The sequence below is a fragment of the Sorex araneus genome, chromosome 5, assembly GCF_027595985.1.
Source record: "Sorex araneus isolate mSorAra2 chromosome 5, mSorAra2.pri, whole genome shotgun sequence".
In the NCBI taxonomy this organism is placed as follows: Eukaryota; Metazoa; Chordata; class Mammalia; order Eulipotyphla; family Soricidae; genus Sorex; species Sorex araneus.
In genome coordinates, this window is record NC_073306.1 from 41135666 (window position 1) to 41149387 (window position 13722).

The 13722-nt window shown below is 40.7% G+C and overlaps 1 protein-coding gene across 4 annotated transcripts in view; it reads left to right on the forward strand.

Annotated features, from left to right (window-relative positions):
- Positions 1-13722, forward strand: part of ZMYM6 (zinc finger MYM-type containing 6) — a 61403-nt gene that overhangs the window by 29438 nt on the left and 18243 nt on the right. For all 4 annotated transcript variants that reach the window (XM_055140501.1, XM_055140503.1, XM_055140504.1 and 1 more), the window contains 2 exons: positions 3444-3584; positions 4542-4579. In XM_055140501.1, coding sequence (XP_054996476.1) covers positions 3444-3584; positions 4542-4579 — 179 coding nt within the window. The remainder of the gene's footprint in view (positions 1-3443; positions 3585-4541; positions 4580-13722) is intronic.

Below are 13722 nucleotides of genomic sequence, written 5' to 3' on the forward strand. Positions count from 1 at the left end.
CACCAGCACGGCAGAGCCTGGCAAGCTACCTGTAGCGTATTTGATATGCCAAAACAGCAACAAGTCCCACAGTGGAGACATTACTGGTGCCCGCTCAAGCAAATTGATGAACAACGGGATGACAGTGCTACAGTGCTAACTCCCATGTTACAAAAGCATAGCATCAAACTGTCCTCTGTCTATACAAAAAGGACATTGCTAAACCACGCAAGTGACATAAAGGAAAGAGAAAAGCAATATAGAATTACTAGTGCTTTATGGAATTGGGAGTGCCTCAGGGGCACTGTTATGGCAGTAATTCAAACCTAAGCTCCCTGTGGGAGGAGCAAGGACAATCCAAAGTTACCCAGTGTCTCTCCCTTTTCTACTTGCAAAACACAAAAAAGTAAAAATTTCAATCCACCCCTGAACCCGAGCAGTGTTTGTTATAAAGGGTCCAGTCATTGCTCAACATTATGGTTGACAGCAGCCTGCACTGCCCAGAGACGGTGAGAGTCATTTTGCCAAGTTTTGACGAAATCATGCGTCTCCATGAGGTTTGTCTTGATGAGGTTTGTCTTGAGGTTTGTAAACCTGTTCCTGCAACAGTAGCGATAGTGGTTACAGCAATGAGTCTCAGGAGAGATTCAATTAGGAGTCGGACAAATTGTTGGGAATGGCCAAACAGTCATATAAAGGAGCTAGAGAATGTTTTCCCACAGGTTCTCTGATGCTGAATCCTCCTCCTCCTTTCTTGTGACTTCCAGCTGAAATTGGTTTGGCAGGCTGAAGTTTGGAGGATTGAGGAGTTTCTGGTGGTCTTTAAGGGTCGAATTGGGTGGATGAAGTTTGGATGGATGTGGAGTCTCTGGCTGTCTGGGGGCTGAACCTGGCGGATGAATTCAGCTCCAGATGAGACGTAGTGGGACCCAGAGTTTCTCTGTGGGTCTATCACCTGTTAAAATAAGCATAGACTTTTCCTCGAATGAGGAGTTCCTCTGCTACCCACTCTTTGTCAGTTTTAACCCAAATAGAATTAATTGTATCCTGAGCCTGTGCACCTTCCTGAAAGTGCCTCTTAGCTGCTGTATAGGGCTCTCCTTGAGGTAAATTTAAAAAGTTTAAAGAGAATAATGTCAAGGACAAGGGGTCAATCGGGGGCATACTTCCTTTTTTGTTTTTTAATAACTGTGTTTTGTGATTCTTGGCCACCAAAACCTCTCGTCCCCCAAGAGCCCATGTTTTCCTTTTGAAACTCACATATACTGTTATTTTATTTCTTATGTTTTTTTTTTTTTTTGGCCACACCCATTACTGCCCAGGGCTTACTCCTGACTCTGCTCAGGATCACTTCCAGTGGGATTTGGGGGACCTATGCAGTGAAATGACTGAAAACGGGTTGGCTACATGCAGGCAAGCACCCTACCCACTGGGCCCTTGATGTTTATAATTTTAGAGAATTAGTCTCTTTTGTTATTTTTGTGGGAGTGGTCCACACCCGATAGTGTTCAGGGCCTTACTTCTGGTCGGTGCTCAGGGCTCACACCTAGAGTGACTCAGAGTCCTATTTGTGGTGCTGGGAATTGAATCAGGTTAGCCATGTTCAAGACAAGTGCCTTTATCCACTGACCTCAAGAATTAGTCTCTTTCGCTATAATAAGAATTGATCTGGGGCTGGAGCAATAGCACAGTGGGTAGGGCGTTTGCCTTGCACGTGGCCAGCCCGGGTTCAGTTCCCAGCATCCCATATGGTCTCCTGAGCACTGCCAGGAGTAATTCTGGAGTGTACAGCCAGGAATAACCCCTTTGCACTGCCGAGTATGACCCAAAAAACAAAAATTAAAAAAAATTGATCTGACCAAACTCACCAAATTCAATTTTTTTCTGTTTGTTTTTTTTTTTTTAAATTTGGGATTTGAGTGATAGCACAGCAGGTAGGGCATTTGCCTTGCACATGGCTACCCGGGTTCGATTCTCAGCATCCCATATGGTTCCCCTGAGCACCACCAGGTGTAATTTCTGAGTGCAGAGCCAGGAGTAACCCCTGAGCATTGCCAGGTGTGACCCATAAAGCAAAAAAGGCAAAAACATTTAATTTTATTTTTATAAAGTAGTTTATAATATTTGATTACATTTAGAGCTGGAGCCATAGCGCAGCGAGTAGGGCGTTCAGCTTGCACGTGACTGACCCAGGTTTGATAACTTCACCCCTCTCAGAGAGCCCGGCAAGCTACCGAGAGTATCTTGCCTGCACGGCAGAGCCTGGCAAGCTACCTGTGGTGTATTTGATATGCCAAAGAACAGTAACAAGTCTCACAATGGAGACGTTACTGGTGGCTGCTCGACCAAATAGATGAGCAATGGGATGATAGTGATTACATTTAATATTTGAACACCAATCCTACCAACATTACACATTCCCACCACCATATTTCGGGAGGTTTCCATCCCAAACTCCAATTCCTGTCCCAAAGCAGAATTGAAATAATTTAGTTTGTATTGTTTGTTATAAAAAAAACGCTGAGAATGATTCAAAAAAATTTCCTCAGAGGAAAGTGCATGAAGATTGTTGTATTTCACCAGGGGCAATTAAGCCCTTCTATAAGAGATTACTGCACGACAGAGCCTGGCAAGCTACCCATGGCATATTCAATATGCCAAAAACAGTAACAATGATGGTCTTCATTCCCCTGACCCTGAAAGAGCCCCCAGTACACCATTGGGCTGCACTAGCACACGACAGGGATGAATGGAGAGGTTACTGGTGCCCGTTTGAGCAAATCGATGAACAATGGGATGACAGTGATGATAAGAGATTACTAACATGTTGTTAAAGGTTGATCCTTATGTGCTTTAATATATATATCTGTAAAAATATATTTCCCTTTAAGAATGGTTGCCTTTTACTTTATACCCCATCAAATGTGGTGCTCTACTCGTGGAATATGAGTAATGTGAGATATGGAAAGTCAGTTTTTGTGGCTGTGTGGTTCTAGAGGTTTTCGGTATTAGGCCTGGGTCCTTGGGGCAGGGAGGGGCCTTACCTCCCTCCCCCCCCCATGCCCTGAATAAAACAGCCTGTTATGAGGTCCGGCGGCATGGTTATAGCAAGTCATTTTGTGCTCCCTTCCAGGAGATTTATAATGAGTCTCTGGAAGATTTTTGTTTGTTTGTTTATCTTTTTTACCCTACAACCAGCTATGGTCAGGGGTTATTCTTGGCTCTGCACTCAGGAATTACTCTTGGTGGTACTTGGGGGACCATATGGGATGCCAGGGATTGTACCTGGGTTGGGTATGTGCAAGGCAAGCGACCTACCCACTGTACTGTTTCTCTTGCTCCTCATCATATCCCACTTCTGATAGTTTAATATTTGTACCGTGTCTTGAAAACTGAGTTATTAGTTTTTTTGTGTGTATTTCTTTTGTTTGTACTAAGTTTACGTTTTTATTTATTTTGATCAGTAAATATTCCTAAAGCACAAACTGCTTTAATGGCACTTCCTTCAATAAAGATGAATACTACACCAATTATAACCAATGTGGTATCATTGGCAAAGATACCTCCTGCTCATCTGACAGGCAACACTAACAGTTCTTCAAAAGGTATGACTTTATATAAAGGTGTTTTGTTAGTTCATAGAGGTGTCTAATCTTACAAGCTCTTTTTGGCAGTAACATTAAATTTGCAGATAAAATATATCCCTCTTTCGGTAGTAAGTAGGCTGGCATTGGGTAAGGAAGAAAGTAGGATGTACAATTCATTTTTAGTAAGCCAAATGATTTTAATATACCTGCCTTTACCAATGACAATTCTAATGTGGTAGGATTGTATAGCATTGCAGGTAATATTGCTGTCAGGTTTCTTTGGATCTCTTTTTGTGGGGGAGGGCACACCCATTTTTGCTCAGGGGTTATTCCTGGCTCTGTACTCAGGAATTACTACTGGAGGTGTTTGGGAGACCATATGGGATGCCAGGGATTGAACCCGGGTTGGCCGTATGCAAGGTAAGTGCTCTACCCACTGTACTATCACTCTGGATCCAAAGGACCATTTTTAAAAAATTAAATTGAAACAAAATTTAAAAAAATTGAATTGCAGTGAGTTGCACAGTTAGAAGGTTGTTCATGGTTGGGTTTTAGTTATATAATATTCCAACACCCATTCCTATCACCCCAAAATTAAATTTCTTTTGGGCCTCACAAACAGTGCTGGGGGTCACAGGAAGCCTGGGGCCACACTTGGTAAAACTTGGCCTGGATGTTTGGACTGGACATGTCAATGCTTATATCATTGATTCAGTGCTGCTTGGGCCCAACAGTGCTAGGGGCTGTCAGAGATACACCAGCCACCAGTAGACCATATGGTAGCAGGGATTGAACTTGGGGCTTCAGCATGCCTGGCTTGCACTCTAGTTCAAGGGTCTTCTGGACCCTGTTTAAAATTCTTATTTAGAGTCTAACCCACAGCAGTGAAATAAACCAACAACAAAACTAATTGGCTTTACTGTTTACTTCTTTATATTCTGGGAATAATATAATGTATGTTTTCATTTGTAACAGGTGCAATTACTAAGGAGGCAGCAAAGATCATTGAAGAGGTGAGTTTTATTACTAATATTTTTCTGATACTATCACTTGGGTTATTTTTACTTTGGATACAGACATACCTTATTTGATTGCACTTTGCTTTATAGATACTATAGCTTTTACAAGTTGAAGGTTTTTGGTACCTCTATGTTGAACAAGTTTGTAGTTGCCATTTTTCTAAGAGCTTTTCATATCTAATATTTGGTAATTCTTGAAGTATCTTAGACCTTCTCATCGTCATGGTAACTGTTACAGTGATTTGTGATCAGTGATCTTGGAACTTGCTATTGTATTTGTTTTGGGTTGCCACAAACTGTGCCAATATAAAATTACAAGCTTTATCCATAAATGTTTGGTTCCTTAATTTTTAAATTTTTTTATTTTTTTTGCTTTTTGCGTCACACCCGGCGATGCACAGGGCTTACTCCTGGCTTTGCACTCAGGAATTACTCCTGGCGGTGCTCAGGGGACCATACGGGATGCTGGAAATGGAACCTGGGTTGGCCGCATGCAAGGCAAACGCCCTACCTGCTGTACTATCGCTCCAGCCCCAACAACATATTTTCAATGAAGACAAAGTAGCCTTTCATTGGATGGTGCTATTTATAACTTTCCTAGCCAGAGAGAAGTTGGTGCCCAGCCTCAAAGCTTCAGAGGTCAGACTTATGCAATTTAGGACTTTAAGTTGAAACCTGTGCTCATATACCACTCTGAAAATTCTGGAAATCTGAGGATTATGTTAAATCAGGGCCTGAAAGATAGCTCAACTGATAGAGCACATGCCTAGCTTATGTAAGACCCTGAGTTGAATGCCTGGCATCACATGGGCCTGCTGAGCACTACCAGCTCAAGCACTCCCGACCCCAGCTGGGTTCTGCCTGGTGCTGCCTTGGCTGCATCCCTCAGCACTGCCAGGTGTGAGATATATATACATGCCTGTCAGTCATATACACATCCCTAAAATATGTATGAGTTGAGGATTAAAGTTAGGCCCTCATGCATGCAAAGCAAGTACTCGAGACCACTGCGCTACATCCTTAGTTTTATTTTTTATTTTTTTATTTTATTTTTTTTGCTTTTTGGGTCACACCCAGCAATGCTCAGGGGTTACTCTTGGCTTTGCACTCAGGAATTACTCCTGGCAGTGCTTGGGGGACCATATGGGATGCCGGGGATTGAACCCGGGTCGGCCATGTGCAAGGCAAACGCCCTACCCGCTGTGCTATCGCTCCGGCCCCAGCATCCTAAGTTTTATTATTTATTTATCTATTACTGGTGATTGAACCCAAGGCCTCATATAGAGGAGGCATATGCTCTTTCACTGAGCTATATCCACGGACTCCAGTTTTGTTACTTTTAAGTGTTATTTGGGGCCATACTTGGAGGTGCTAAGAAGTTACTGATCATGATGCTTAGAGAATCATGTAGTGCCAGTGATGAAAGCTGCACCTCTTGCATGCAAAGTAGGTACTCAATCCTTTTACACTATCTTCCAGGCCCTGCTGGTCCCCCAGCTCACTGAATATTTGAGCTCCTATTGAGATTTACTGCTCAGAAAAAAATAATATTTCTTTCAAAATATTATCTCTCACAGTATACATGGTCACCCAAGAGCTCTGATAGAGATGTTAAGAATTTGTGTTGTTTTCATGACCGCCAACATCGAATTCATCAAGGAATAATTCTGACTTCTGATTAATAATATTGAAGAAATGCATTTTTCATATGTAAGACCTTGGATTTGATCCCCAGTACTGAAAAAAATTTTAAAAAAGGAAAGAAATGAAGAAATGCATTTTGTTGAGGCTGTATCACTGTGTCACTGTCATTCCATTGCTCATCGATTTGCTCGAGTGGGCACCAACAGCGTCTCGATTGTGAGACTTGTTACTGTTTTTGGCATATTGAATATGCCATGGGTAGCTTGCCAGGCTCTACCCATGTGGGCAGGATACTCTCATTAGCTTGCCAGGCTCTCTGAGAGGGGCGGAGGAAGTTAAGGCTGTAGGTTTGGGAAAACTAAATTGAAAATTTATAGAAAGTGGTCATCATTTTAGATGTCATTAAGAACATTTGTGACACATGGAAGGAGTTAAAAAATCAACATTATACCGTATATACTGTATATATACCCCAGTACACCGGGGGTCTTGGTGGCTGAACATATGCACTGGTGAAGAGATGGGTGTTTGAGCATTGTAGGACTGAGACTTAAACCTGAAAGCTTTGTAACTTTTCTCATGGTAATTCAATTAAAAAAAATCAACATTAAAAAGAGTTCGGAAGAAATTGACTGCAGCCATCATAGATGACTTTGAGGGATTCAGGACTTTGAGTAAGGAATTTTCTGTGTGTGTGTGTGTGTGTGTGTGTGTGTGTGTGTGTGTGTGTGTGTGTGTGTGTGGTGTGTGCTCGCGCTTGAGGCTGGGATAAGGGGTGGTGGTGGTGAGGGGGGGCAGTTATTAGCAAGAGAAATAGAGCTAGAAGAACCTGAAGATGTGATCAGAGAGCTGCAAGCTCATGATAAAACTTGAAAGGATGATTTGTTACTTCTTGTGGTTGAACAAAAGAAAGTGGTTACTTGAGATGGCATCTACTCCTAGTGAAGAGTCTATGAGCAATACTGAAGTGACACCAAAGGATTTAGGATCTTACGTAAACTTAGTTGATAAAGCAGAGGCAGTGTTTGAGTGGATTGACTCCAATTTTGAAAGAAGTTCTGCAGGAGGTAGATGCTGTCAGACAGCATTTTGAGAAATTATTACAGCTGACCTCTCCTTCAGCAATCATCATTTGGTCAGTCAGTACCCTCCAACACAGAGGTAAAACCCTCCATTAGCAGAAATGATTACAATTCCCTGAAGGCTCAAATCATAGTTAACATATTTTTTTAGGCAACAAAATTTTCCTCATTAAATAATCACTTTTTAAAGACATTACTTTATTGCACACATAATAGACTGTAGTACAATATAAATAACAATCATGTACACTGGGAAACCAGAAAATTTGTGAGCTGCTATATTTTTATACTTGTTTTATTGAAGTGGTCTGAAACAGACTGTTTCAGTTATTTCTGAGATGCTCTTCTAAAATATACAATTAACTCATTTTTTCCGCTTTGTATTTGGGCCACACCTGATGATGCTCAGAGGTTACTCCTGGTTCTGCACTCAGGGATCACTTCTAGCAGTGCTCTGGGGATCATAAGCAAGTGTCTTACCAATGTAATCTCTCTGGGTCCATAAAATATACCATTTTATCTCTACAGGTATTTGTGAGGTCCACTTCAATATGCTTCAGATGTATTTAGTCTTATAATATATATGTGAATACATTTCTATTTGTATAAAATTTGATAATATTTGTACTATCTTAGGTGTTAAAATAATATACAACTAAGTCACTAATAATGCATTTTTGATTTATTTTGTGTTCTGGCTCTTTAAATTCTTGTTAATTCTATCTGGTTAATTATTTCTTTCACTACATTCAGATATTTTCCTTTTACTTATTTATTTTGGAGCAAGGTGTTTTGTTGTTGTTGTTGTGGTTTTTGGGTCAGACCTGACCATGCTTGCACTCAGGGATCATTCCTGGTGGTGCTTGTGGCATCATATGGGATGCTGATGATGGAATCCCAGTTGGCTGTGTGCAAGGTAAATGCCCTACCCTCTCCAAACTGTCCGAAGCAAGATAGTTTTTTTTTTTTTTTTCTTTTTAGGTCATACCCAGTGATGCTCAGGGGTTACTCCTGGCTCTGCACTCAGGAATTTCTCCTGGCGGTGCTCGGGGGACCATATGGGATGCTGGGAATCGAACCCGGGTCGGCCGCATGCAAGGCAAACGCCCTACCCGCTGTGCTATTGCTCCAGCCCCCAGCAAGATAGTTTTTATTGATAGAAACTTGCTTAGAAAAATGTGAGAGGAGAGAAAGACAAGAAACACTGTTCAAGAGAGAATACATGCTTCTCAGAGTGGAAATAGGCACACAAAGAAACAGCCAAGCAAGCAAGATAAGTGTTCAAGGAGAACACAGACTTGAAGAACAAACCTTTTTTTTTAAAAAAAAAATCATTTTTTAATTGAATCACTGTACAGTACACAGTCATAAAGCTTTCATGATCAGGTTTCAGTCATACAATGTTCCAGCACCCATCCTTCCACCAGTATATATTTTCCACCACTAATGTACCCAATATTCCTCCTTCCACCCAACTCCACCCTCATTCCCTGCACCTGTCTCTGTGGCAGGCATTTTTCTTCTTACTCTTTCTCTACTTTTGGGCATTATGAATTACAGATACTGAGAGGCCATTATGATTAGTTCTTTACCCGCTTTCAGCACACATCTCTCATCCAGAGAAATCCCTCCAATCATCATCGTCATAGTCCTTTCTCTCTCCCAACTGCCCTCTTCCCCAGCACTTGAGACAGGCTTCCAGCAGTGGACCACTCAGGAGCAAAACTTTTACACTTATTTTTAATTATTTAATTTTGGTTTGGGGGCCACACCCATGGTGCTCAGGGTTCACTCCTGGCTTTGTTCTCAGGAATCACACTAGGCATTGCTCAGGGGACCATATAGGATGCCAGGGATTGAGTTTGGGTTGGACGTCCATATGCAAGTAAATGTCTTAACCACTGTACTTTCTCTCTAGCCCCAAGTATTTTTCTTTCAGATTTTAAGGTATTCTGAAAAAGTTCAGTAGTCATTTTATGCTCCTGAATTATATGAGGCTGAAATAGTGCATAGTAAAAACATTTAAGTTTTCACTTTATGTCTCAAATTTGAAATATTATGAACTTCTTCTCTTCTCCCCCAACCCTACCCCAACCCGTTTTTAAGACATACCTGTCAGTGCTCAGGGTTTACTTCTGGCTCTGCACTCAGGGGTCGCTGCTGTGCATGGGGGACCGTATGTGCAGCTGGGGATTTCAACCCAGGTTAGTTATATGCAAGGCAGGAACCTTACCTTATCCCTCCCTATTTTAATTTTTATAATTTTCTTTCCACTTAAGAATGCATAGTTTCAAATCTGGCAGACTCATGGTATCTCAGCTAAACATTACAGTATCATTGATTATCACAGTGTCAGCATCACTTTGTTAACAAGGAAACAAAATTCTGGTCATCCTGTAACAGTATCACGTGAATCTAATGTGTCAGATTTTTGGTTAATGCTTGTGACTGTTATGCTACTATCTTAATATTTTCATCTGGTACCTTAACCAGTTTTTAAAAAAATATTTTAAGCAACTGTGATTTACAGTACTACTAATGGTATTAAATGATTGCAGCGCCACACCCTCCAGAATGTCTGCTGCCTTCTACCATTTTCCCAGTGCTCTGCTCCCATCCTATCTCCCCAGTATCTGTACCCTTCCCCCCATGTTAAGCTTCCTGCTGAGGTCAGTTGTTAGTTTTTATTGTCTTTGGGCATTTGTTATTCTCCTACTATGTTTCTTTAGTTTCAACTATGAGAGAGATCATTCTGTATCTGTTCCTCTCCTGACTTGCTTTACTCAGCAGGATACTTATCAAACCCATCTATGTAGCAGCAGACTGCCTAATTTCATCTTTTTTGATAGTCAAGTAGTATTCCACTGTATATACATATACAAAATGTATCATCGTTTTTTTAGCCAGTCATCTGTTCTTGGACACTTGGTTTGTTTACAGATTTTGGCTATAGTGAATGGTGCTGTAATGAACATAGGAGTGAAAGTGTGTTCTCTGATAGATTATTTTGGGTCCTTAGGGTAGATGCCAATAAATGGAATTGCTGGGTCCTGTGGAAGCTCAATTTTTAGTTTTTTGAGAAGTGTTCATATAAGAAGAAGTGATGCAGAGCATATTTTCATGTATCTTTTGGCCATTTGTGTGTTGTCTTTGAGGAAGTTTCTGTTCATTTCTTCCCCCTACTTTTTGATGGGGTTGGTTGTTTTAGTCTGATAAAATTCTACCTAAAATTCTACCAATGGATATTAACCCTTTATCAGATGAGTGGTGGGTAAATATTCTCTCCCAGTCTGTGGGATATGTTTGTATTCTGGAATCATTTGTTTTGTGGTGCAGAAGCTTCTAAGTTTGATATAAGTCCTATTTATTTATCTTTGCTTCTGTTAGCTTAACTAATAGCATTTAATCATTGAAGATGCCTCTAGATACAGTGTCCTATAGTATTCTACCTGTGTTTTTCTCAGTATATTTTATGGATTTAGATTTAATATTGAGGCCTTTAATTCATTTTGATTTGACTTTTGTGCATAGCATTTAAAAAGGGATTTGACATCATTTTTTTTTCTTTTTGCATGTGACCATTGCTCCACATTCTGTTTTTTTCTCTTTTATCAAAGATTAATTCTTCGTATATCTGAGGATCTGTCTCTGGACTCTTAATTCTATTCCATCATTACCAGTCTTTTAATAATCATATAACCTTGTTGCTTAGTCATTTCCCATATTTCACTTCTTAATAGTTTCCACTGCATAATCATCATTCCTGTTTTTTCAGCCACAAAATTGGTTTATAATTAAAAAATTTACATAATGGCTGTACCCCCACTTTTTAGGCCACTGAAAAAAGGGCATAAAATCCCTGATTGTTATGCAGTGAAATATGGTAATGGTGGTGTTAATTACTAAAAAGTATGCCCATAATTCAGTAAGTTTGGGACAGAAGTTAGATGTGATAAAAATCAGTGAAGGCCAGACCACTGCAGTGATATCCTGTGATGTTAATTAAGGAGAGTGCACCCTGCAGAATATTAGATGAAATGCTCAAAAAGCCCAAAAGCAGCATTAAAAAGGACACACCCTTTTGCTGACAAAATTGTCTTATAACCAGACTAGGGTAATGGAATAAATGGGAAAAAAATCTGGGAGAACTGCAGCAAAATATAGTGCTGCTCTAATGCATCCCAAGGCCAGCTTGAAATATTTTTGATGATTTGAAAGGGGGTCACAGTGAGATAAAAGGGTTTATTACAAGTCGTGGTTGACATTTTGGTGTTATAAACCACCAGTGTTTTATTTAATTGCTTTTTGGTGCCCCCAAGCAGTGTTCAGGGAGCTACAGAGCCACTCTGGATGATAGCAAAATGCTTTGGGCCCATGTTGTGATGCTGCCTGAGCTCAGTGATATTGGAGGTTACCAGGGTCATAAGTGATGGTGCTGGGAAGGGGTGGCAATGTGGTTTTGGGTATGAAACTAAGGGTCTTACATACGTAAAATGTGTCCTCCAATCCTTTGATCTGTCTCCGGGCCCTGCTTATTTTGTTAGTTTGTGCCTTCACACTCTGAAATTTTATTTATTTATTTATTTATCTATTTATTTATTTATTTATTTATTTTTTATTCTTTTGCTTTTTGGGTCACACCCGGCGATGCACAGGGGTCACTTCTGGCTCTGCACTCAGCAATCACCCCTGGCGGTGCTCAGGGGACCATATGGGATGCTGGGATTTGAACCCGGGTCGATCGAGTGCAAGGCAAACGCCCTACCCGCTGTGCTATCACTCCAGCCCCTATTTATTTATTTATTTATTTATTTATTGCCACACCTGGTAATACTCAGGGGTTACTTCTGGCTCTGCCCTCAGTAATCACTCTCGGCAGTGCTCTGACGACATATGGGATGTGGGGATCTAACCTGAGTCAGCAAGGCAAACAACCTACCCCTTTACAGTTTTTTTAAAAAGATATGTTTTTATTGAGATGTATTTTTTATTGAGTTAACGCTGGTTTATAAGAGGGTAAATGTTTTAAGAATATAAAAATGAGTAGGGGAGTTACATACTTGCTGATTCTAAACCTATCAAAACATTCCATCACTGATGCCATAAAGACAGTACAGGGATTAAGGCACTTGCCTTGCATATGGCTGACCCTTGTTTGATCTCTGGCACTCCATATGGTTCCCCAGGTACCACCAGCAGTGGTTTCTGAACACAGATCCAGGTGTAAGCCCTGAGCAAGGCTGGATATGGCCCAGTACTTCATCCACCCTTGCAAAAACAAAAACAACAAGCAAAACCCAAAAACTTTACAGCTTTATTATGATTTTAAAAGGTTTTAACTTTGAAGACACTATAACTCCTGATATTCTATAAAAGTTAGGGTCTAGGAAAGATAGATTTGTTTAAGACTGATGAAAGAGATATTGAAATTTTGTTTGGGTTGTATCCTGTGCGTTAAGGAAGACTTTACAGAATTAGAGAAACAAAAGTAAAAGAAAGAGGGCCCAAAATAATAAGCCCGTGTCTTCTACATACCAGCAAAAAAAAAAGTGAGTAGTACAATATTTTGATCATATTTCACGAGCAATTGCTTATTTACTTTTGACCATACCCAGTGATGTTCAGGGTCTATTCAAGAGACCTTGTTGTAATTCTCTGGGTTACCATAGGCAGTGCCAGGGATGAACTGAAATTGGCCTCATGCAATGCAGATATCTTCCCACCGTACTATCTCTGCACCAACATTTGCTTTTTTGTTTTTGGGCCACACCCAGCAGTGATAAGGGCTTACTCCTGACTCTATGCTCAGGGATCACTTCTGGCAAAATTTGGGTTACCACCTGGGGTCCCAGGATTAAGCCTGGGATGACTACTTTCAAGACAAACACCCTACCCATTGTATTATCTCTCCAGACCCAACAATTGATATTTTTAAAGACAGTGCTCCAAATATAGATTGTAGTTCCAAAGTGGCAGGTAAAAGATATATAATATATTGATTGTCAAGGTATTCTCAGTAGTCTCAAAAAAAAAAAAAACCAAACCAAAACCCCAAAGTATTAGATTCATTTAATTAATTTATTTGTTTATTTTTTTAATATTTTTTGCTTTTTGGGTCACACCCGGCGGTGCACAGGGGTTACTCCTGTCTCTACACTTAGGAATTACTCCTGGTGGTGCTCAGGGAACCATATAGGAGATGCTGGGAATCGAACCTGGGTCGGCTGCATGCAAGGCAAATGCCCTACCTGCTGTGCTTTCACTCCTGTCCCTAGATTCTTTTTTTTTGGGGGGGTGGGGGGTTTGGGTCACATCAGGCGATGCACAGAAGTTACTCCTGGCTCTGCACTCAGGAATTACCCCTGGTGGTGCAAGGCAAACGCCCTACCCACTGTGCTATTGCTCCAGCCC